At 33.2% G+C, this 22,098-nt stretch overlaps 1 protein-coding gene and 1 long non-coding RNA gene across 5 annotated transcripts; one reads left to right on the top strand and one right to left on the bottom strand.

The window, feature by feature from the left end:
- Window positions 1-835: 835 nt before the first annotated feature.
- Window positions 836-12,961, bottom strand: LOC148623672 (uncharacterized). The gene is made up of 3 exons (XR_015919471.1): window positions 12,796-12,961; window positions 11,347-11,463; window positions 836-3,826 (listed from the first exon to the last, which is right to left on the bottom strand). It is a non-coding gene; the product is annotated as an uncharacterized LOC148623672 (long non-coding RNA).
- A 608-nt stretch (window positions 12,962-13,569) lies between these two features.
- LOC148623671 (acylphosphatase-2-like) lies at window positions 13,570-21,982 on the top strand. Of its 4 annotated transcripts, none has more exons than XM_088565678.1 (4): window positions 13,570-13,864; window positions 16,119-16,135; window positions 19,865-19,958; window positions 21,578-21,982. In XM_088565678.1, the coding sequence occupies exons 1-4, from the start codon at window positions 13,801-13,803 to the stop codon at window positions 21,652-21,654; spliced, it is 252 nt and encodes an 83-aa protein (XP_088421804.1). In that variant the 5' UTR covers window positions 13,570-13,800; the 3' UTR covers window positions 21,655-21,982. The 4 variants fall into 4 exon arrangements, with proteins under 4 accessions (XP_088421804.1, XP_088421803.1, XP_088421802.1 ...); XM_088565677.1 differs by having other exon boundaries at window positions 13,655-13,876; XM_088565676.1 differs by having other exon boundaries at window positions 13,689-13,864; window positions 19,865-19,974.
- Window positions 21,983-22,098: the final 116 nt, after the last annotated feature.

Genomic DNA, 22,098 nt, shown 5'->3' with positions numbered 1-22,098 from the left:
TTTTATGAGCAACTCGGCAGGTGTTTCTAGAAAAGCAGAGGACGCTTACCCTACCAGTGCACCTGGTCCATGCTCCCAGTTTTTAGTGGAGTCCGAGTTGCTCCTTTACTTTTGTTACTTTGTATGTATGATTTTAGTTACTTTATGTTCTTTGTTGTGTGTGTCTGTTTTCCATGTCTGGTCTTTGTCCCTGGATTACATTCTTTTGATTACCGCTGTAACCTTGGTTCCCTTGATTACCGCTATAACCTTGGTTCCCTTGATTACTGCTATAACCTTGGTTCCCTTGATTATTCTTTGATTAGCACAATAACCTTGATTCCCTTGATTACTCTTTGATTACCGCTATAACCTTGATTCCCTTGATTACTTTTTGATTACCGCTATAACCCTGGTTCCCTTGATTACTCCTTCAAATTATAAACATAATGTTACTATTGTACTGTTCAAAGTAAAACAAAATCACTCTACCAAGATTCAATGAATAATCTTATTCATTTGTTATCTAATGCATTACTTGAACAAATTAATATTGAATTTTTATTTAATTTCTAAGGAGAATATAATTTTTAGTGCTTACAGGAACAAATTCTGGAATTACACTTTGTGTCTAATCTACACAGTCACAATATCTAATCTTGCATGTTTGTTGCATATGTACCTTTTGATCCTTAGTCACTCACTGCTTAATGCTAGTTGGCTTTGTAACATGTAAGCAAGGTGAACAGTTTTACACATATCAGTATGGATCATTAAGCACGTTCTGTAAGTGTAAGATAACCTGGGGGGGGGGGTTCCAACTAGTCCAACACTCTGTGCATTTATGTAGTAAGACTTTGACTGGATGGATACTTTATTGTTAAGTAATACAAAGGTAAAACACAAGTATAATGCAAAAAAAAGAAAATTTGTAAAAACTAATAAGAATATAGTTACCATACAAAAATATATTTACTAACTGAACAAACAAATCACAAAATGACTAGTAAAAACACTTACAGATAAAAAATAAATTAAAGAAAATAATATGACAAACAACATGACAATTAACATTCGATCTCACTGGTTATCACCTTCCATGCTGGACAAAATGTCTGAGACACATGACTGATTAAACACTGATCTGTATCCGGATTCAAATTCCGTTTTTACTAGCATCGAAAAAATTGCCCTTTAATGATGTTTAAAAATGTTTTTAGATCGGAAATTTCATAGCCAGAAAAAATTCAGCGATAGGAGGCTGATTTCACCAGCTGCCGGCTACTATTGACAACATTGGCTGAACACTTTAAACCCCATTAAAATTTAGCTAGATCTAACGGTTTTGGAGATATATGCAAAAAACTACTGTCTGACCCCTATGTTCTATTTTAATTAATGGCGGCCATGTTTTTAGACATATCAAAAATCCCCACATCTTTTCTATACAAGATATTCCAATGAGTATTCAAACCAAGTTAGGTTCCAATTGGTCAAGTAGTGTCAGAGAAGAAGAGTTTTGAAAAACTGTTAAAGTCAATGGATGCCAAGTGATAGCAATAGCTCACATGGCCTTCAGCCAGGTGGGCTAATAAAGCAATGTACAAAATATCAAATGTTTATCAGCAAGCATGACTAAACAAGAGGCTATAGAGAGCCTGAATCGCTCACCTGCTCAAAAACAGGTCTTTATAGCTTTCTAAAGCTGGACTCTTGACCATACTGTAATATTGTCACAAGAATTATTTAATCAATAAAAAAAATATTACTGATTTTTGCTAAATTTCACTAAAAGCAAATTAATATCCAGGGATTAATTGCAGTGCGTGTCTACTTAGATTTATAGATTAAAAAAAAATATCACAATTTTCCAGTAATAGAAAGAAACTCTCTGGAGTCACAGCTTTTGAATTCGTTTAAGTAATTCAAAGGAGTAAATTGAACATTTTTCTTTATGTTTATTGAACTTTTTAATTCCAAGGGCAAATCTCCTTCAATCTAATTTACTATAATCCAGCAGTCTTATTTGCTGCTTTCCTACAGTTGAATTTATTGTTTTCTTCAGCCTAAATCATTAGAGGGCAATTACTCCTACAGTCTAATACACATGTACATTCAACTCCTACAGTCCAGTTTACTTTTAACTCCTACACTAATTTAGACTCATTTAGACTCTTACACTCCTACAGTCTTATTTACTCAACTTCTACTGTTCAATTTTCTACTTCTAGTTTAGACATGAATCTGTAATGAACATTAAATAATTTCACCTTGAAGTCAATCTTTTAAGGTCAAAAGTCACCAACCCTAGATGTGATACATCATCTTGAGATTATCTGCCATCATGCCAAATATCAAAGACTAAAAAGTTACAGCTCAGACACAGCTTGTCATTGACAGAGGCATGGACAGACAGATTACAATAGGGTGTCTTTTTTTGGGGTGGGCCCTTATTTACTACACCACTACCATCTAATTTACCATTCTAAAGCCTAATTAACAAAATTATAGTCATATTCATTTAATTCCTTAAGTCTACTTTAATAAATTTCTCAAGACTAATATATTAAATTTCTTATTTTTACAACCTAATTTACCGTTCCTTCTGATTTATACTTAACTCCTACATTCTAATTTACTATGGGCAACAACTCTTTCAGGTAAACATCCATAAAACCCCATTGATCTATTTTTAGCTCACCTTGCCTAAAAGGCCATGTGAGCTTTTGTCATAAGTTGGAGTTGGTTGTCTATTATTAACTTTTCTTTCAAAATATTCTCCTCTGAAACCAATCAGTCAACTATTACCAAACTTGGTAAATGATCCTTATGATTAGGCCTGCTAATGTCTATATTGGGTCAAAGTTGATGAACAACTACTTGCTTTTGCCCTTGACAGATGAAAAATGACATTTTTTGCAATTTTCAACCAATATCTTTCAACATTAAATGATAGAAAATAACTTTCAATTGATGAAATGATCCTTATAATAAGGCCTACAAAGGTCCCTATTGGACCAAAGTTGTACGAAGACTCCTTGTTAGAGTTATTGTCCTCAACTGGCAGAAAAATGAGGCTTCTTATGATTAGACCTACTAAAGACTTCATAGGACAAAGTTGTTATACAACTCCTAAAGTAAATGCACTTGAAAAGTGAAAAATGATTTTGCTATCTTAAAAACTTTGCTAGATAGAAAATAAAAACTTCCAATTGATGAAATGATTCTTATGAAAAAGCCTACTCAGGGGCGGATCCAGGATTTTAAGAGGGGCGCACACCCGCCACGCCCCCGCCTGAATCCGCCCCTGCTACCAATGACTTCATGGGTCAAAGTAGTCAAATGACTCCTTGTTAAATTTATTGCCAATGGACTACAATGTAGGTGAGCCATTCAGGCTCCTGAGAGTCTCTTGTTAATCTTGCTCATCATCAGAGATGCTCAGCTGTTACTAGGTACCATCTTGAATGTCACCTTGTAGATAGATCAAAGAAAGAGTATGGAGGGCATACACTCTCCCTAAAATTTGCACACCATCTTCAATCTGCTCCAATTACAATCCATGTAAAGTTTGGTTACAATGGAACAAATTGTTTTTAAGGTTAAGTGAGAATTAGAAAAAGTTATAATCAATAATAACACTAGAATAAATTCATCCTCAGTGTTACCTAATAGTCTGTCTTCATGTCTTCATTCTTTCAGGTTACACCAAAGGGACATAAGAAACCAGTAGGAACTGTTCTTTGACAATCCTGGGCAGACACATGCAGATTTTTTATAATCATTATCAGGAGACTTTGGAGCTATAATTAGATGAGTAACAGAATACTACCAAAAGCAACAATATCTGAAAAAGAAAAAAACATCAATGACACCTTGAAATAAAATAAGCATGGGATGTATAAAATCTGCAACGATGGCAAGTTGATTATGAAATTTCTCACATCGAGAGAAATTAATTTGCAAGGCTTACCAAGATACTAAAAATATGAAAATTTATTTCTCCAGATGCAAGACGTTTCATAATAAGCTGAAAGTGTAGATTCTGTTTCTTTTAATCTTTTAAAATGAAAACATGGGTGTCATTCAACAAGTGTGTCATGGCAGAAATTCTAGCAACCGTCTGTCTATGACCTCACAAGTTCCTAACGGGAGAACAAAATAAGAAATGTCACAACTTTGCTTTCGATCAATGAGATTTCAAAGAAAATGTGACACAATCATACAACAACCAATGGCTCCTTTGTAATTCGACCAACCAGCATCCAAGAACTTGAATATCTCTAGAGATGAGAAATATTTTTCCCACATCAGTCAGGAGGTGTGAAAATCAATTAAAAATTAGAGAAATACATATACAGCTTGTATTGTAGCCATAAGTATCAAATGCTATTGGATTAATAATGTTCTCTTCCAAACAGTTGTATGAATGCTGTATCAGGACTTAACAAATATAAAATAAAATGGGATAAAATATTTGCTACATTGTGATTATTATTATAAAACTTCAAAAATGAATATATTAAGAAAACTTAGTGCTCAGCCCTTACTTTGTCTCTTTTGAGGGTTTTTCTGTCTATCTTCTATTGACATAACAATAAAAAAGAGGCTCCCAAGAGCCTGAATCGCTCATCTGGTTAGATTTTTGCTTTTCAAGGGCAAAAACTCTAGCAAGAAATTGTCTGACAGTCTAGACTCCATGAAGACTTTGGTAGGACTTATCATGAGGATCATTTCATCAATCAAAAGTTTCATTCTATCTATTATAATCTTCTAGATATTGACTGAAAACTGCAAAAAATGTAATTTTTTGCCTTTCAAGGGCAATAACTCTTATATGGAGTTGTGTGACAATTTTGATCCCTGGAGACATTTGTAGGCCATATAATAAGAATCATTTCAGCAAAGTTTCACTCTATCTATCATAGTTTTCAAGAAATAGGCTGAAAATGAAAAAAAAGTCATTTTTCACCTCTCAAGGGCAATAACCCTGACAAGGAGTTGTCTGACAACTTTAATCCCTGGAGATTTTTGAAGGCCTTATAATAAGGATATTTCAGCAATTAAAAGATATTGGCCAAACCTAATGGTTTTGGAGATATATGCAAAAAATTACTGTATGACCCCTATGTTCTATTTCTGGTAAAGGTGGCCATGTTTTTTAACTGATCATAAATCCAAAATGTCATTTTGTCAAGGATACCCTAAAACATAAAAATACCAACCTTCATTGAATTCTGTATAGTAGTTTTTGAGAAGAAGATTTTTGCAAAAAATAACATCAAAAACAGCAAAAAATGTCCAAAAAGGGCAATAACTCCAACATGGGTCAACAGATTTTCACAAAAAAATTGACCACAGATAAATCTCATCCATATCTGTCATATGAATCTTCAATGAGTACATGTGGTTTACATCAGGTGGACTTTCAATTTGAAATCTTCTCACAAAAAAGTCATAAGGCCACACCAATTTAATTTCTTGTTCCACAAATTTTTCCACCTTAAAAGTTGGGGCTAGTGAGCATTTAGAATTTTTTTTTTTAATTATTACTTTACAAATAATTTTGCCAAAACTCAAGAAGTAGAGGCGAGTGATTTATTATTTTTTTTTTTTTTTTTGCAAAACATAAAATTGTAGGCTATAAGAGTTTTTTATGAAAAAAGATTGTATGAATCTTCCTTTTACCATTTAAATTTGATTACTTTTAAGTTAAATATCATTTTTCTGAGGCATTTTATTTCAGTTCACAAAAAAAAAATAAAAATGTGACAACAAAACATAACGACTTTCATTTATTGATGTCCTTGCCATGTCTCTTTTGTTTTGGTATTCTCAGTTTTTGTGCTTTGTCCCTCGACTTCTACTCTTTCTGATATTGGATCCAAACAAAGAATGTAACAAAACTTTTAAAAGTCATTGAATGTAGGTCAAAGTGACTTGGAAGTTATTTAATTGTGGAACACCTCTCAAAGCCTCAATTGAAGACATATCATTGTTACACCATGGTGATACCAGGTCTGCTAAAAGAAATGGACCTAAATGAAAATCCACAGTGATTTAAAAACGTCAAATCAATCCAAATTATTTTATTAGTCAGTGGAACACTACAACATACGTTTAGCATCATTGATATACACATTGATAAAATGTCTACTTTCTTAGGTATAGGCTTACACCAAGAACTCGACTGCGATGAGGGGCTTTCTTTTATAGTTTTAAGCATTCCTCTTTATCATCAGAGGACAGACAAAGCTGTATTGTGTGAACACAAAATCGAAATAAATCTACAAAACTTCTACTGGCAAACGATATTGCCGTTGAAGGAATACTTTTCCAATTTGAGAGTCCTTAATTTTCACTACAAAAATCGGCATCTTCACAGTCAACAAACATCCTTGAGTTTGATTAAAATTAGTGTTAGTACTAAAACCAGTTTAAAGGACCATGATTTCTTGCTGAATCAAACAATCTGGTGATCATGAATTATATTTTTTTCAATCATAATAGAAAAAAACCAACGCAAGAAATGGACAAGATTTCTTTTCCGGATGTGGTAAGCTGGAACATTTAATTCTTTTTTTTTTTTTTTTTTTTGGGCCGAAAAAATTACATGCAGGTTCGTCAAACAAGAAATAAAATTGGTGTGGCCTAAGTATAAGTTATAACATCATTAGTAGTCCAGTTTTATGTTGACTTTTTTTGTTCATCTAATAAACCAAAGATAGCTCTAAATCAAACTTATATAATGGTATATATACTTAGGGTACACTTAAACTTTTAACCTTTTACATGGATTTTTGTTTGAAATAATAAGCAATTAGACAAATTAATAAGGTCCAGAATACTCCAATTCATCTTGTTCTGCTTTGTAAGGGTCCTACTAAAAAAGTTCAGAAGCACCTTGGGAGTTAAAAAAGTGTCCATGGAATACATATCTTGAAAAAAGACATGTTATCGTTTCCTATCCTAGCTTCAATGTAAGAAAAATGTTACATTGGTTGATCCATAACAAAAATATACCTCTGATAATCATGTTACGTCCGGTCAGCAAGAAAAAAACATGGTTAACAGGTTAGGGATTTGATATACAGTTCTTCAAAATATATATATATATCATAATTCATGCTTTACTAAAATCAAGAAATGTAATGAAACACAGTACTACTAGCCAAATATACACTCTTCAACACAATATCATACTGTACCGTAATGAGACTTAATTCCAGTCCCAATATACATTACTCCCCGTCATGTAAAATTGTCAGAAGCCGATCCACATATTCTCAAAAGAGGGGCCCCCTGATTGGCCTAAGAAGGGGTCCTGCTCTATCATGGCTCAGTGATTTTCTATATAATCAACTAAATTTTTCTGACCTAAGGGGAATGAGCACACTGGGGACCCTGGATCCGCCTATGATCATAGTTTACAGGTAAAAGATTTCTTGGAGAAGACAGCATGTTGTCTTATGAAGAAATTAAATAAAATGACTGTAATGAAATAGGATACATTTGTAATTCCAGGTCAATGGAGTTTGCATGGGGGTTGGAACACCTTTTGATTAAAAAAATTTTCATTGCAAACTAAAGTGCAAAATATGACCTCCCAGTATACACTGTACTCCATGACAATGTAATGTATTGACAGTTTCCACCAAATTGTGACTGTCCTTTTATTATATTAATTGCATAGTCTAAATAATCTTCCATAACGAGCACCAAAAATATATGGTGGCCTATTCCATTGCAAGTAATGGGAAAGAATCTTAACCCTAACATGGCACAGGATTATGTTATTGTAACTACAACCTTACTTCAATTTTCATATACCATTTCATCCTGAAAATAAGTTCTTCTTTTTTTTTAAATATGAAAACCACATATTTTCCAATTTTTACAGAAATAAATTAAGCTATGGCTATTGTCCATTATGACACTGTGTCAATATTGTGTTTAAGTTAATCTAATATGCACCTATGTTTCTAAAATCATCCAAATCTACTGTAGCAAAGGGCAGTATTTTGCGATTTGGAATCTACTTCACCATATTTTTCTTTTTTTTTATTTTATTTATTGTTTTTCCATTATATCCAACAGATTGCAAGTCAATTTGGCTCAAATATCTGACATTGATAAATGACCACTGCATGATTCTTAGGTGGACTGCTACTTAAAGATATTTCTTATTTCAACTTACATACATGTAACACATACATAAAGTGTATTTCAACAATGTGTTGCAAGAAGGAACTATTTGAAATTTATTGGTATGTAGTGCTAAAGCTAACTATATATGTGACACATATTTCCATGGGTATATTCTTAGTTTGAATAAAAAACGGAGTCAAACTGAAATTCATCATTGAACTGTATATCTTAAGGTACTAAATAATTGTACTAAGTTTGGAAAAGATCCTTTGATATCATAAGTTATCAGGGGCTGGACACTTAACTAGGATAGTTTTAGGGTATCATATTATATCTCACCACTTGGTGTGATGGGTATAAAAACTAAAGCACTTGCAATATAAACTCCAACGAAAAACAAGAGGCTCCAAGGAGCCTGAATCGCTCACCTGATTCCATTTTTGCCCTTCAAGGGCAATTAACAAGGAGTGTCCTACAACTTTGATGAGAATTATTTCATCAATTATCAGGTTTTTTTTTAACTACCATAGTTTTCAAGATATTCTGGCAAAAAAAGTCAGTTTTCACCTTTCAAGGGCAATAACTCTAGCAAATGAGTTGTGGTCTCACTAACCACTTCCGGGTCAAATGGCCACTCCCCCTATGTAGTACCAAAACACACTTAACCTAGACATATGCATTGTAAATGCATTATTTGTGTGTATTATGATTAAAGTAGTCAAAATAAAGCTGAGAATGTGTACGTAAAATCATATATATGTAATTAACTACAAAAGTGTATGAATATTGTTTACATGTGTGAGTAATTTGCCTCCATGCTGTCAGTTAGCAGGAAAGGAAAAAATGTGGATTTTCAGTATTATTTATTAAGTAAATTCTGTGAAGAATTTCCACAATTATCGTACCATTAGCATAATGATTTTGGAAGCCTTATTTTCCATGCTTCGCAATGGTATGCAACTTTAAGATGACATTTGTCCTGGGAATTCACAGTGAAACTTTGAAAATTACTTTTTTAACATGTAAAGTAATGGAAACGTTAGAAGTGGTTAGTGAGATCTGTCCAACAAATTCAACCCAAAAGACTTTTGTAGGCCTTATCATTAGGATCATTTCATCAAGTTTTTTTCTATTTATTAAAGTTTTCTAGATAGAGGGGTGAAAACTACAAAAAACGTCAGTTTTCACATTTCAAGGGCAATAACTCTAACAAAGATTCATCCATCACCTTTAAAACAATGAAGACATTAATAGGCCTTATCATAAGGATTTTCTTATCAATGAAAGTTTTTTCCTATCTATTATTGTTTCCAAGATATTGACTGAAAACTGCAAAAACTGTCATTTTTCCCCTGTCAAGGGCAATAACTCGAACTAGGAGTGGTCTAAAAATTTTAACTTGATGGAGACTTTAGTAAGACTTGTCATAAGAATCAGTTCATCCATTTAAATCTTTTTTTCTATCTATTATAGTTTTCAAAATAATGGCTGAAAACTGTAAAAACTCTTTTTGCTTTTCAAGGTCAATAACTCTAAAAAGGAGATGTCTGACAACTTTGAATTGATCAAAACTAAAGTAGAGCTCTTCAAACTGAAGAAGAAAAGACATATTTATTGTCAAATATCTTTTTCAGTCTTAGAGAAATTTGTGGAAATTGGTGACCTCACCCCTGTGGTCCAAAAATAGCAATGGTGCCCATGTTTCATGCTTGATCTAAATAATCAAAACAATTTTTAAAAGTTAATACCCTAAGGATGCGGCTGACCAAGTTTGGTAATGATCTATTGATTGAATGATTTCAGAGGAGAAGATTTTAAAAGAAAAGTTAATGACAGATGATGACCACAGACCCCAAGTGATGACAAAAAGGCCATGCGAGCTAGACAGGATTAACATAGCTACTCAGGAAGGATTTATATAAACCTGTCCTGCTCTGCAAACAGCATCCAAAGCATTGCAAGAGTGAAATCTAGCTGAGGATACACTGCATCTTGTTTAATCTGTGAATTAAAAACTTCACAACTTATAGTTAAACTTCTCTAGTGATAGTAACAACAAAAGCAAAACCCTACCAGGAGATGTTGGTATATTAGAACTAAGAAAGAGGAAGCTTTCCATTGGAAAGTCAAAATCCTCATTTTTGTCATAAAGTTTCAATTTCAAACCTTGTGTGTCATTTATGTATACATTAAGGTCTAGCTATGAAGCAAGCAGACAAAGGTGTATCAGTTGTCCCTGTAAATGTAAGTGAAGTCTGTAAATGTAAGTGAAGTCACTTCTATTTCTTGTATGTATGGCAAGCCAAAGTGGACAAAAAGTCATATTTTTTAATATTAAAAATGATTTTTTAATATTAGAAATTGATATTTTAATATTACGTGAGAGTGTATTGCAAGTAGCTAATACCTGGAACATAGTCCCGGGAAACAGGATACGATTAGATAGACTTTGAAATTATACCTGCTCTTACGGGAGGTAACTCTGCAAAAACAGGATAAAATATGGCTGTATCCCGAGCTCCGCAAGTAGGGAATATTAAAAATAGAATTTTTTATATTAAAAAATAGTTTTCTAATATTAGAATTTGATTTTTTAATATTTGAAATTGATTTTTTAATATTAAACATTCATTTTCTTATATTAAAAAGTCAATTTCTAATATAAAATCGTATTTTTTTGTTTTTTTTTATATCAAAATTTCTTTGATATTAGAAATTTGTACTTTTAATATTAGAAAATCATTTTTTAATACAAAAAAATAGGGCTTTTTGTCCACTTTGGCTGTGTATATGATGATTTGGCATTTGCTTAATTGGTAACTTTGGGGGGATTTTTGATCCATTGAAAAACATGGCCGCCATTACTAAAAATAGAACATGTATGAACACAGAAACAGATCGGTCTAATCTGGTTTCCTGGTCAATATCATAAGCGACAATAGGATCGCTAAAAATATGGACTCAGGTCACCAGCGACGGATGGACAATAGACAATTTTATTTGCACAAACACATTTACAGCAAATGGTTATGGCATGAACAAAAACAGAATAATGTAATATACATTACATATAAACTAAATTTATGACCATGGTGAGACAGTGGTGTAAATCTGATAGTTAATCTATAGTTTTAACGTTACATATTAATATAATTTCTATTAAATTAAATTGACCTTCGATTCCAACATTCACTCATGTAAGTACTTCTATGGAGCTACTGTTTAATATGTATGCTATGTCTCTTGGTGTGAGGTGAGGTTTTGATGAAGAAATTAAATTATGGTTGTCCAATTTCATTCTGTATTGATTTCTTTGTGGTGCGTAGTGGGTACACACTGAGAAGAAATTATATGTACAATATATGAGTAAATTGCCGCTTATGAAATAAAATGAAAAACAAAGAATAGACTATTTGAATTGACTTTACAATTGTGCATTTATATCTAATATAAAATGGGGTAGGCATTGCCTAAATCAGCGAGCACCGTAAGCTTTACCATACGTGTACCATCAGTGCGAGACTCATAAAAATAATAATGGACAATACATGGATGGGGGGGTCAACCTGGGTGAAAATTTTTGCTTCGCAAGTGCAATATTTGTATTTATACTTAAGCAGCAAGCAAAATCAATATTTCTATTTGAAAATCTGTCTTGTTTATTAATGGGGGAGTTTTTTTTTTAATAAATGAATAACTTCCAAAAATTCCAACTTCGCAATACTGTACATTTTTTATCCTTTAAGGGCATCTCTAGCAAAATCCATTTCAGTTTTGGCCTGTCAGATCAATCTGTACAGATGCGGGAAATATCACAGTTCTCCACGGACGGTGGGAATACTTCACACATATCATGTGACGTAAACAAAATGCAGACGACAGCTGCAAATTCCAAACAAGAAAATGATTGCCTTTCCTATCTTAGAAAAGCTATGCTTCGATTTTGATAATACAATCGGAAATATATTTTTTTCCAAGGCGGGTTAGGTTCTTGACAACAACAACGGTGAAACAGCGGAGATACACATACGTTCACATCCACGTGTTACCCAAAGTTTTTATAAACATAACATTCACTTCTTTAAATAAGTAAAAAAAAAATAGAAAAAGACTTGAAAACTATCAAAAAGATGAATTTATTTTTACTGAAACGTATTCTTAAGCTGTATTTTTTTATTTGTTTGATTTATTTGTCCGTAAGGACAGTCACTTTTTGTTACTTCTGCCAGTTCCGGGACATGACTTTTTTCGTCAGTATATTGGGGAACCTTAAGGGAAATTTAGAAAGTACATGACATAACTGTAGAGCTTACATCGCTTCACAGCGCTTGCTAATATCAGTAATTTGAAAAAAATTAAACGTATTTTTCTTTAAATTTGAATATTAGAACGTGTAAAAGTAAATAAAATAACGTCATATTCACTCAGTCAATAAGACAAAAGATATCACAGGTGACCCGGCCTTACATTTGAGAGAAACTTGTGGTAATGTGGAATGAAAATATTACCCGGGCTTCCAGCTTACAGATTGGCCATGAATGGCGTACAATTGTTCAAAACATGTCAGAAAATGTACCATGAAGAAAATCACAAAGGTAATATGGTTGTATTATTAACTTGGTTCTGTATACTTATGGCAAGAAAAAAGCATCAATATCCAGTTGGTACCTGCATTTTCAGGAGCTGAAAAACAGCATAATGGCAGCTTCATTTGCGTATACTTGTAAATGTTTGATTGAGAGCCAAACCAGTCTCGGAAAATATTTGCTAGTTTTGATAATTAAATACAAATCGAATCATAGATTTTCCAAGATAGGGTTGGCATAATAGTCTGCTGTATGGCGTCCAGATGTTTACAAAAATTACGTAATCAATATTACCCAGAATTCTCGGGTAATAAAAATTGCAAAACGAAAATGAACCAAAACGAAACAAAAATAATCGATAAAAGAAAGAATCGAAATGAATCAATTCGATAAAATGAATCAAATCGTTATAAAAACATAATTTAACTATACAAAATTGGAACAAAATTAAGCGAAACTAAATGCAACAAAAGAAATCTTTGAAATTTCGGACCATGACAACCAATAATTCCTTATGAATGCCGGACATTTCGCCCAATAGACATATCAGACCACGACAATCAGTATCATGCTTTAGGACAAATACATATCATTACAAAATTTGCCATACTTGAAGGTTATAAGTATAAAATATCTAATCAGAGCTGACAAAAATGATCAGTTGCTTTTCATTAATGTTTCTTCGGGAGCGTTAAAAGGTTTCACCTTCATCATATTATCAAAATAATGATAAGATGTTACCATTGTTGTACTTATAACCAATGTTATACTGTATACCTGACACATGAGTTTTAACACTCATATATATTTGCAACCAATAATCAAATTTCTGGGGAAAACAGGTTTATGCAAGAAAATGTGAAGCGTAATCATGTAACTGGTTGCAAATGTTACCATACCTATTATTGGGGTAACAAATGTTGATATATAGGATTTTGCCAGATTTTGCACACATTCGATGGATGTTCTATTAAAAAAAGAGGGAAACTGGTAATGCAAGACTGAAAAAGAGGACCAGTCGAACATTTTCTGATTAACACCAATCATAGAGGCCGTAACAACTCTAAGTCTGTCTCGATGTAAACAAATGGCCACCGGCAGCCGTGTTAAAACAGTAACTCGTTTGATATCTGTAGATTTTGAAGTGTTCGGTAAAGTACAAGGTATTATAAAAATAATATAGCCCACAGAGCAACTGGGTTCTGTGCCCCAGGTGGTGGAATGGGGTACCCCTGGCGTGTTTCATGCTGGGGTTGTCAGGCTATAATACGGAAAACCTGACCGCAAACCATAGTGGTGCACCGTGTTGGGAAAGATGCCACATTCCTTGCACGTTAAAGAACCCTGCAGTGGTATTCGATAGGAGTAGGAACTTATGCGCTCCGCCACAGGAGGATAAATTGCCCGACCTTACCCATCCCTCTCTCTCTCTAGTCACTAGTGGCAATCAAAATTTTTCGACCCTATTATCCTTGACCTTGTGTCCATCCCTTTTTTTTTTGTCAATATATCATCATTTCATGTTCATTATATCATCCATTTCATGTTCATTGTCTGAATATAGCTGAAATATTGCTGCTCGGACGTTAAACCCCAACAATCAATCAATCAATCATTGTTGTGATTGTCTGTTTTCCTTGTCTAGTCTTTGTCCCTCAATTACATTCTTTTGATTTCTGCTAGAACCTTGGTTCCCTTGATTACTCTTTCAGCAGTTTTTGTCAAACTTGGTAACACAGCATGATAGTCAGATACCTTTATTTACTTAGTTAATAGGGCATTGTTTGCCAGGTGAGTGATTCAGGCTCTTTGAGAGCCTCTTGTCATCAGAATTATTACATTTGTAATGAAAATCCCTGCCTGTGTTTTCAAACTGATTTCAGATATCTCTTAGGCTTTTTGAGTTATGAAGGGTCAAAGGGGACACTTCCAAAACATTCAACTGCTTTATTTTTTGTTGGATTTTGAAAAAAAAACAAATTATTGCTGTAGATTCCTTGTAAAAATGTCTGCTTTCCATTTGTCAATCAGATTTCAAATAACTTTTTTTTTTCATTTTTGGTCCAATTTTGATTTTTTTTTCCCTGCTTGTGATTTTAATCAGATTTTAGATATTTCTTACAGTTTTTGTGTTATTAGGGGGTCGAAGGGAACCAAGCCTTGAAAAATCACCTTTACATATTGGGTCTGATCTCGAAAAAAAATTGTTATTTGATTCCTTATGATTGTTTTAATAAATCAAATTTCAGATATCTTTTATAGGGATTTTAGGCAAAGATCTTAAGCAGAATGTCTTTCAACTTTAATTGAATTTCAATTTTATTCAATATTGTGTCCAAACCAGTTGTTGTGTCCATAAAGAACTGCAAGTCCCTATGCTATAGTGTGTCAAAAGCTAATATTGTGTCCACATTTGCCTCAAGTGAACAGAGTTTAACATACTGCAGTATTATCAATATGTGCTCAGTGAAGCTCTTTTTTAGCTCACCTGGCCAAAGGCCATGTGAGCTATTGCCATCACTTGGCATCCATCGTTGTTGTTATTGTTAACAATTTTTCAAAACTCTTCTCCTCGACACAACTTGACCAGTAGGAACCAAACTTGGTATGAATGTTTCTTCAGGTATCCTACATAGAACTGATTTTGGATTTTTGATCTGTTGAAAAACGTGACCACCGTTTCCAGAAATAGAACATAGGTGTCAGACAATAGTTTTTTGCATATTTCTCCAAAACGTTAGGTTTAGCCAAATTCTGACATGGATGAAAGTGTTCTGCATGATGAGATCTATCAGTCAAATTTTCATTTTAAATCCATTAAGCCATGTTGCAGTTATTGCCCTTTTTCAAAGGGTTTTTTTTTTGCTATTTTTAATGTTATTTTTTTTCAAAAATCTTCTCCTCTGACACTTCTTGATCAATTGGAACCAAACTTGGTATGAATGTTCCTTTGGATATCCTGCATAAAACTGACATAGGGATTTTTGATCCGTAGAAAAATATAAAAATATAGTTACTAAAAGTAGAACATAAGGGTCAGACAGTAGTTTTTCGCATATTATCTCCAAAACCGTAAGGTTTAGCCAAATTCTTTCAATTGCAGCAATAAACCTAATCATAAGGCCTACAAAAGTCTCCAGGGATAAAAGTTGTCAGATGACATCCTTGTAAGAGTTGTTGCCCTTGAAAGGTGAAGTGATCCTTATGATAAGTCTTACCAAAGTCATCTTGAGTCACAATTGTTGTACAACTTCTTGTTAAATTAATTGCCCATGGAAGGCAAGATTTAACCTGGTGACCGATTCAGGCTCCTGGGATCCTCTATTTTTTTACTTGAAAATTTTACCTTTATACTTTACAGTGAGTTGTTTAGAAGTTGATTCCATGTGTTTCATTGTTTTTCAGGTGTATTTTTCAGGAAGGTAAGCAATTTTTTATAATAATTTTCAGCCTGGTAGTAAATGCGAGTAATATGCATGTTGTTAATTTCTTCCCTTGATGTAAATCACTTGATGACAACTGACAATGACATTGACAAGTTTTGATTGAATGTAAGTCCCCGATAATTGTGAAGTAATGGTTATTCAATCAAGGCAAGTTCAATTTGATTCCCTGAAATTACTATACTATTGGCAGTAATTATACCCACGCAAATGAATTTTCGGAGTATATAAATTTCACCCTGTCTATCCATCTGTTTGTCCGTTTGCCAGTCTGTCCAAACTATTTTCTTAGCAGCTTGCAGCATTGTTATGAAACTTTATGGGATGTAATACAGCCACATGGAGATGTACATATTGTCAGGAATTATGTTTGGACAAAGATTTTAGAAATGAAGACTGTTGAACTTGCAAAACTTGGTATCATACGTTGTCCCAAACTCCTCCCTATCAACTAGCAGGATTGTAATGAAACTCAATGGAGTACATGTATTAGATTACCATAATGGGACGTGCATATTGCCTGGAATTTATGCTTAAATTTATGTTTAAACTAAATTTGCAGTTATTTTCTGTACTGAATGCAGTTTGAAGTTTGGTGTTTTAGAAATGGCAGCAAAAATGTGTCAAAAGTGCTCATTTATCCCCTATAAATATTGTGTACAATATGAATCTTGTGTCAACATTGGTCCTCAAGTGTACAGTGTTCAACTTGCTGAGGGGGTATTAGGGATATTGTCTAGTTCTTTATGCACAGATAACTGTTTTAATTAAGACTTGCTGGATTGGTGACTTGTAATTAGCATAGGTACTTAGTATAATTGATTGTAGGAAAAAAAGTCAAAGACGAAAAGTCCAAGATAAAAAGTGTCAGGATATAAAGTCACAGTTTATATATATGTAAAGTTTTACAGAAAAAATCAACTGTAAATGATTAAAATTGTATTTCATTATTCACATGTAATACTGAAAATAAATAATTTTATATCTTATTTTGTATATTGATGTCTGAGAAGTAATAAATTCATTAAAAATGAAATATGAAAACAAAAGTTTTAAAATAAACTTTTTTCAATTAGCATGGAAGCCATTTACATGTAGTTTCTTGATTCACATATTACATGTATTTAAAAGGGGGAAGCTACTAGAACCAGAGGCTCACGTGAGCCTGTATCGCTCACCTGGTTTAATTACTTGCTAAATATTTCATATAATTTTGTGTAAATTTACAAGGAATTTTCCTTAGATGAAGATTTTCTTGCAATTTAAAGCATTGGTAAACAGGAATTATTGCATGGGACAGGTTGGAAAGGGGACATAATGCATAGTTTGCAACCCCAACATACTAAAATCCGGAACCAGGCCTTTAAAAATGCAGAAATTGCCATTGTTTTGCGGAATCCATGAAATTTCTGCAAAACACAGCGTTTCTTAGCCTCCAACATGATTACTTTGCTAAAAAACTAATCTTATTAAATAAATTAATAGTATAAATGATAGACATAGCAAATATTTTTTTTTAATCTAACATAGCTTTTTGTATGGTCCTCCAATCTCGGAGCACCATCCTATAACTTTCTGAAAACTATGATTTTGTCAACGAACTTTCTAAACAAATGATAACTTACATTGAAGCATGTGTATGAGAATACAGCCATCCCATTGAGACCAACAAACATTGAATCAAATCTACAGGGAAGCTAGTTTTTATAGTTCCCAGTTAAGACCCTCTGATGCCTATAATAAATCAATGTTTATTGGTACATGACCAGCAATAGCAAGTACAGTCTTAACATTTAATCAAGTATACTTTGGACAAAAAAGTAAAACATAAGATGTAAATTCAACTTGTCTACAAGTATGGTTAGAGTTTTCCACCAATATAGTTCAGTACTATGAACATTCATTTAATTTTATGAACTGCAATAAATGCCCAGTCAGCATATAAAACCTGTCAAATTATTGTACCTACATAATACTACTAAGGACATACTTTCACTACATATTTCTATAAGGCAACTACCATTAAATTTTTATTTGTGTGTGTGTGGGGGGGGGGGGGGGGCTATTGCTTTTTTTTTACCCTTAGTAAACAATTGTTTGTTGTCAAGTTTGGTTTCATTTGGCCCAGTGGTTTCAGACATGTTTTTCCGATAGGCTCCAATGTTAAGTTAAGATCCACAGTGGCAGCCATTTTGAAATGGCAAAAGAATCACAAGCTTTCATCTCCTCATGCCAACGATCATTTGTCTAGTTTTGTTTCATTTGGTCAAGCGGTTTCCGAGAAAAAGATTTTTACATGTTTTTCTCATAGGGTCCAATGTTAAAGTAAGATCCTCGGTGGCGGCCATTTTGAATTTCCGATTGGCCCCAAAATCACAAACTTACATCCCTTCATAAAAGTGAACATTTGTGTCAAGTTTTGTTTAATTTGGTCAAGCGGTTTCCGAGAAGAAGATTTTTACATGTTTTTCCCATAGGGTCCAATGTTAAACTAAGATCCTCGGTGGCAGCCATCTTGAATTTCTGATCGCCACCAAAATCACAAACTTTCATCCCCTCATATCAGTGAACATTTAATAGTGTCAAGTTTTGTTTAATTTGGTCAAGTGGTTTCCGAGAAGAAGATTTTTACATGTTTCTCCCATAGGGTCCAATGTTAAACTAAGATCCTCGGTGGCGGCCATCTTGAATTTCCGATCGGCACCAAAATCACAAACTTTCATCCCCTCATACCAGTGAACATTTGTGTCAAGTTTGGTTTTATTTGGCCCTGTGGTTTCAGAGAAGAAGATTGAAATGTAAAAGTTTACGGACGGACGACGGACGCCAAGTGATGGCAAAAGCTCACATGGCCTTTGGCCAGGTGAGCTAAAAAAGGTGATTATACCCAGGGCTTGTTCTGCATTGTGAAATTTGTTTGTTTTAGAACTTGAACTAATGAATTATCATTACACACTACAATGAAAATAATTATGAGACAACATGGCTACAATTGATATGTGCATGGAACCATACCTACTAGGATATAAAGCCTATAGGTTGTTTTTGAGGATTATTTATGATTTCAAGAATTGTAGCACATCAATTAATTTTTGGTGACTTTTTCTTCCTGTGACTTTTGTTCCATTTACCTATAAATACCATCAGTAAAAGGAGATCAAAATGATCTGGAAGCAGAAGACAGAATAGGAATATAATACATCTTGTACAAAATTTACTCTCAACAATGTAATGATTTAAAAACATAAACTCCTTTTTCAAATTAATGCTCTGCAGGTTACAGCTTGATATGATCACACATGTTGGACCATGATCAGTTAGTAGTATTGGCACTATCCAGGCTTTATACTCAAACATTCATTTGGATTGTAGTTAAATATCGCTCACTGTACATTTATTTATTATAGATTGTGAAATTTATCATTATCTGTCAAAGTTTGAAATATACCAACTGAAATTTAACAATCAATAAATTCAGACTTCAACTTATTAAAGACTAATCTAATATCCATTCAATTTTAAGTCGATTGTTTCATTTCACTGTACAAAATAAAATGTAGACCAAATTGAGCCTCCAGTTTGTATTTATGAAGACTTTTTAAAAATGAAAACTAATTTACACTTTTTAAAACATTGCCTCAACATAGAATTAGTTCGGAAAAAATAATTCTGCTACTGTTTCTATAAGTAATGAATATTTGATTTCAGAATACTAAGAAAACAGCCTCTTCACATGGTCTTGTTGGATGGGTCAGAAATACACATAGGGGAACAGTGGAAGGGTCTTGCCAAGGGCCTGAAAGTAAGATTAAAATCATGTAAGTTATTCCTTTAGCTCGCCTGGAGCAATAATGACATTGCTGTGCATCCATCACCCATAAAATTTTCACATTTATCAACTACATGAATACTTTACCAATTTTAACAAATCTTTGCATAAATGATGTATGGAAAAGCCTCTATAAATAATCCACTTTTTCTGTTTGATTAAAGATGGCTGCCAGAAGCTATCTAAGCTTCTAAATGGCCAATTTTCAAAGTTCAACACCCACAGTTGCCAATGTTATGAAACTTGATAGGGTTGTTGACCTCAATGCCCTCTACAAACAATTCAGTTTTTGTAAGGCTTATTATGTGGCTGCAGCTAATGAAGTTAGCGTTGAAACAAACCCTAGGTTTTGGACTATATCTCTATAGCTGCTATAACTATGCCAACTGAAACAAACTTGGCAGAAATAACTTAATTAATTTTGGTTCTTCTCGATTAAGCAAGATGGCAGCCAGAGGATGGAAAGCTTCTGATTGGCGAATTTTTTAAGATAACTTCTCAGAAACCACAGGTGCTGAACTTGATAGGGTTGTTGACCTATATGTCCTATACTAAGTGTGATTCAGTTGGATGCATGAATGATGTATGTTTAGGGGCCTCTTAATTTCTTAAAATGACTTACTTTTTGCTTCATGGAAATCAAATAATACCTCATGATTTCAAATTTTCCATGTCTTTGAAGCTTCTAGTTAATTGTAATTACTATCTTAGTGCATATAGTCCTTAAGTAACTTAATTAGCCCAAGGTTACTAGTTCTGCTGAGGAAATCTATTGAATTAGAAACGTGAGGTCTGATCTATTTGGTCATTTTAATTGGCCCCATCACTGATACTGTAGATAAATTGAAGGAATATTTGTGTCTGAATGGAAAAAACTTCTCGTTGTCAACATCAAAGCATCAGAAACTATTACTAAATGTAACCCAAGAAACTATTCCATGTATAACCAAAGTTGATTTATCCACTCAAAAAGAATTTTCTGTTTGCCCTTGAAACATAGGGGTGCTTTCAGTCTTAAAAATGTGGAATCTCCATATAATAGTGCATTTTCAGACAAAAACTTGATGGACAGGTCACATTGCATTATTTTTTTTTCTGCATTGGCCATTATTCACTACAAATAAAGAAATTTTTAACACTTTGGCTTGGCTATAAACCTCTTTAGAAACTATTTCCAGGCATTTACATGTTACCCTCTACCATTGAATAATGAATATTGAGTAATGCAAATCAAAGTTGTGAAATTCAAATTTCAAAGACTGATTATAGAATTTACGTATTTGAAAAATGCTTGCAGATTTTTATATGACTACAAAATAATTGCTGATGTCATTTTGTATAATATAATAAAGAAAAGCAAGTATTTTTCATTGAATGTATTTCTCAGCTGAAATGGTCAATTATAACTTCGGCTATTTCAACACAAGAAGATTAGTTATCATGCATGAATCCTAAAAATAACATGAAATAACATGAGAAGTGTGCGCAAGACTGGATTCACTGGACAATGATGCATAAATTCTGAATCTCACTGGAAAAATAAACAATGTTATTTTATTTATACTAATGATCTGCTTTAATTTTCTTGATAGGAAGGAATGGCTGTCTAAGACTGGAAGTAAAAAATCTAGAATTGATAAATGTGACTTTAAAAATGAAAGAACTTTAGACTCGTTCGAGTACAATTCATTTGAAGTTATTGAAGATGCTTAGAAGGAAAGAAATCTCTTTATTGAAACCAAGTGCTATTGTGTTAGAGAGGACTAAATATGTGCCGGCTGGAGCTTCATTGTTATTTTATAGTTTTTATTTAATATTTATGTCGAGAAATGTGATACACTTTCATTCAAGCTGACTTAATGGTATATTAATGTTACTATAGTTTCACTAAATTACACTAATCAAAGTGCTGTCAGCACTGGAGGTTTTTGGTTCTTGTGAAAATTGTAGCATGAACAAAGAATACAAGATGTAAAATAAAACTGTATACATTTGCATCCCCCATATTATTCTTTAGAACTGTTTTTTTTCTAATATGTGTAAACTGAATGTGTTCAGAAATAGTAGGGAAGTTCCAGTGATGAACCGGTGACATACATTTTGTAAGGTATTT

The sequence above is a fragment of the Perna viridis genome, chromosome 2, assembly GCF_037379345.1.
Source record: "Perna viridis isolate PV_CMFRI_1.1 ecotype Kerala chromosome 2, ASM3737934v1, whole genome shotgun sequence".
In the NCBI taxonomy this organism is placed as follows: Eukaryota; Metazoa; Mollusca; class Bivalvia; order Mytilida; family Mytilidae; genus Perna; species Perna viridis.
Note: the sequence above shows the minus strand (reverse complement) of the source record. Positions and strands in the feature narration are given on the sequence as shown.

Coding starts and splice junctions, on each gene's coding strand:
- LOC148623671 (XM_088565675.1), top strand. CDS start 13,801: ATGGCCACCGGCAGCCGTGTTAAAACAGTAACTCGTTTGATATCTGTA. Junction 19,975..21,577: donor GAAAGTAAGATTAAAATCAT/GTAAGTTATTCC, acceptor TTTTCTTGATAG/GAAGGAATGGCTGTCTAAGA.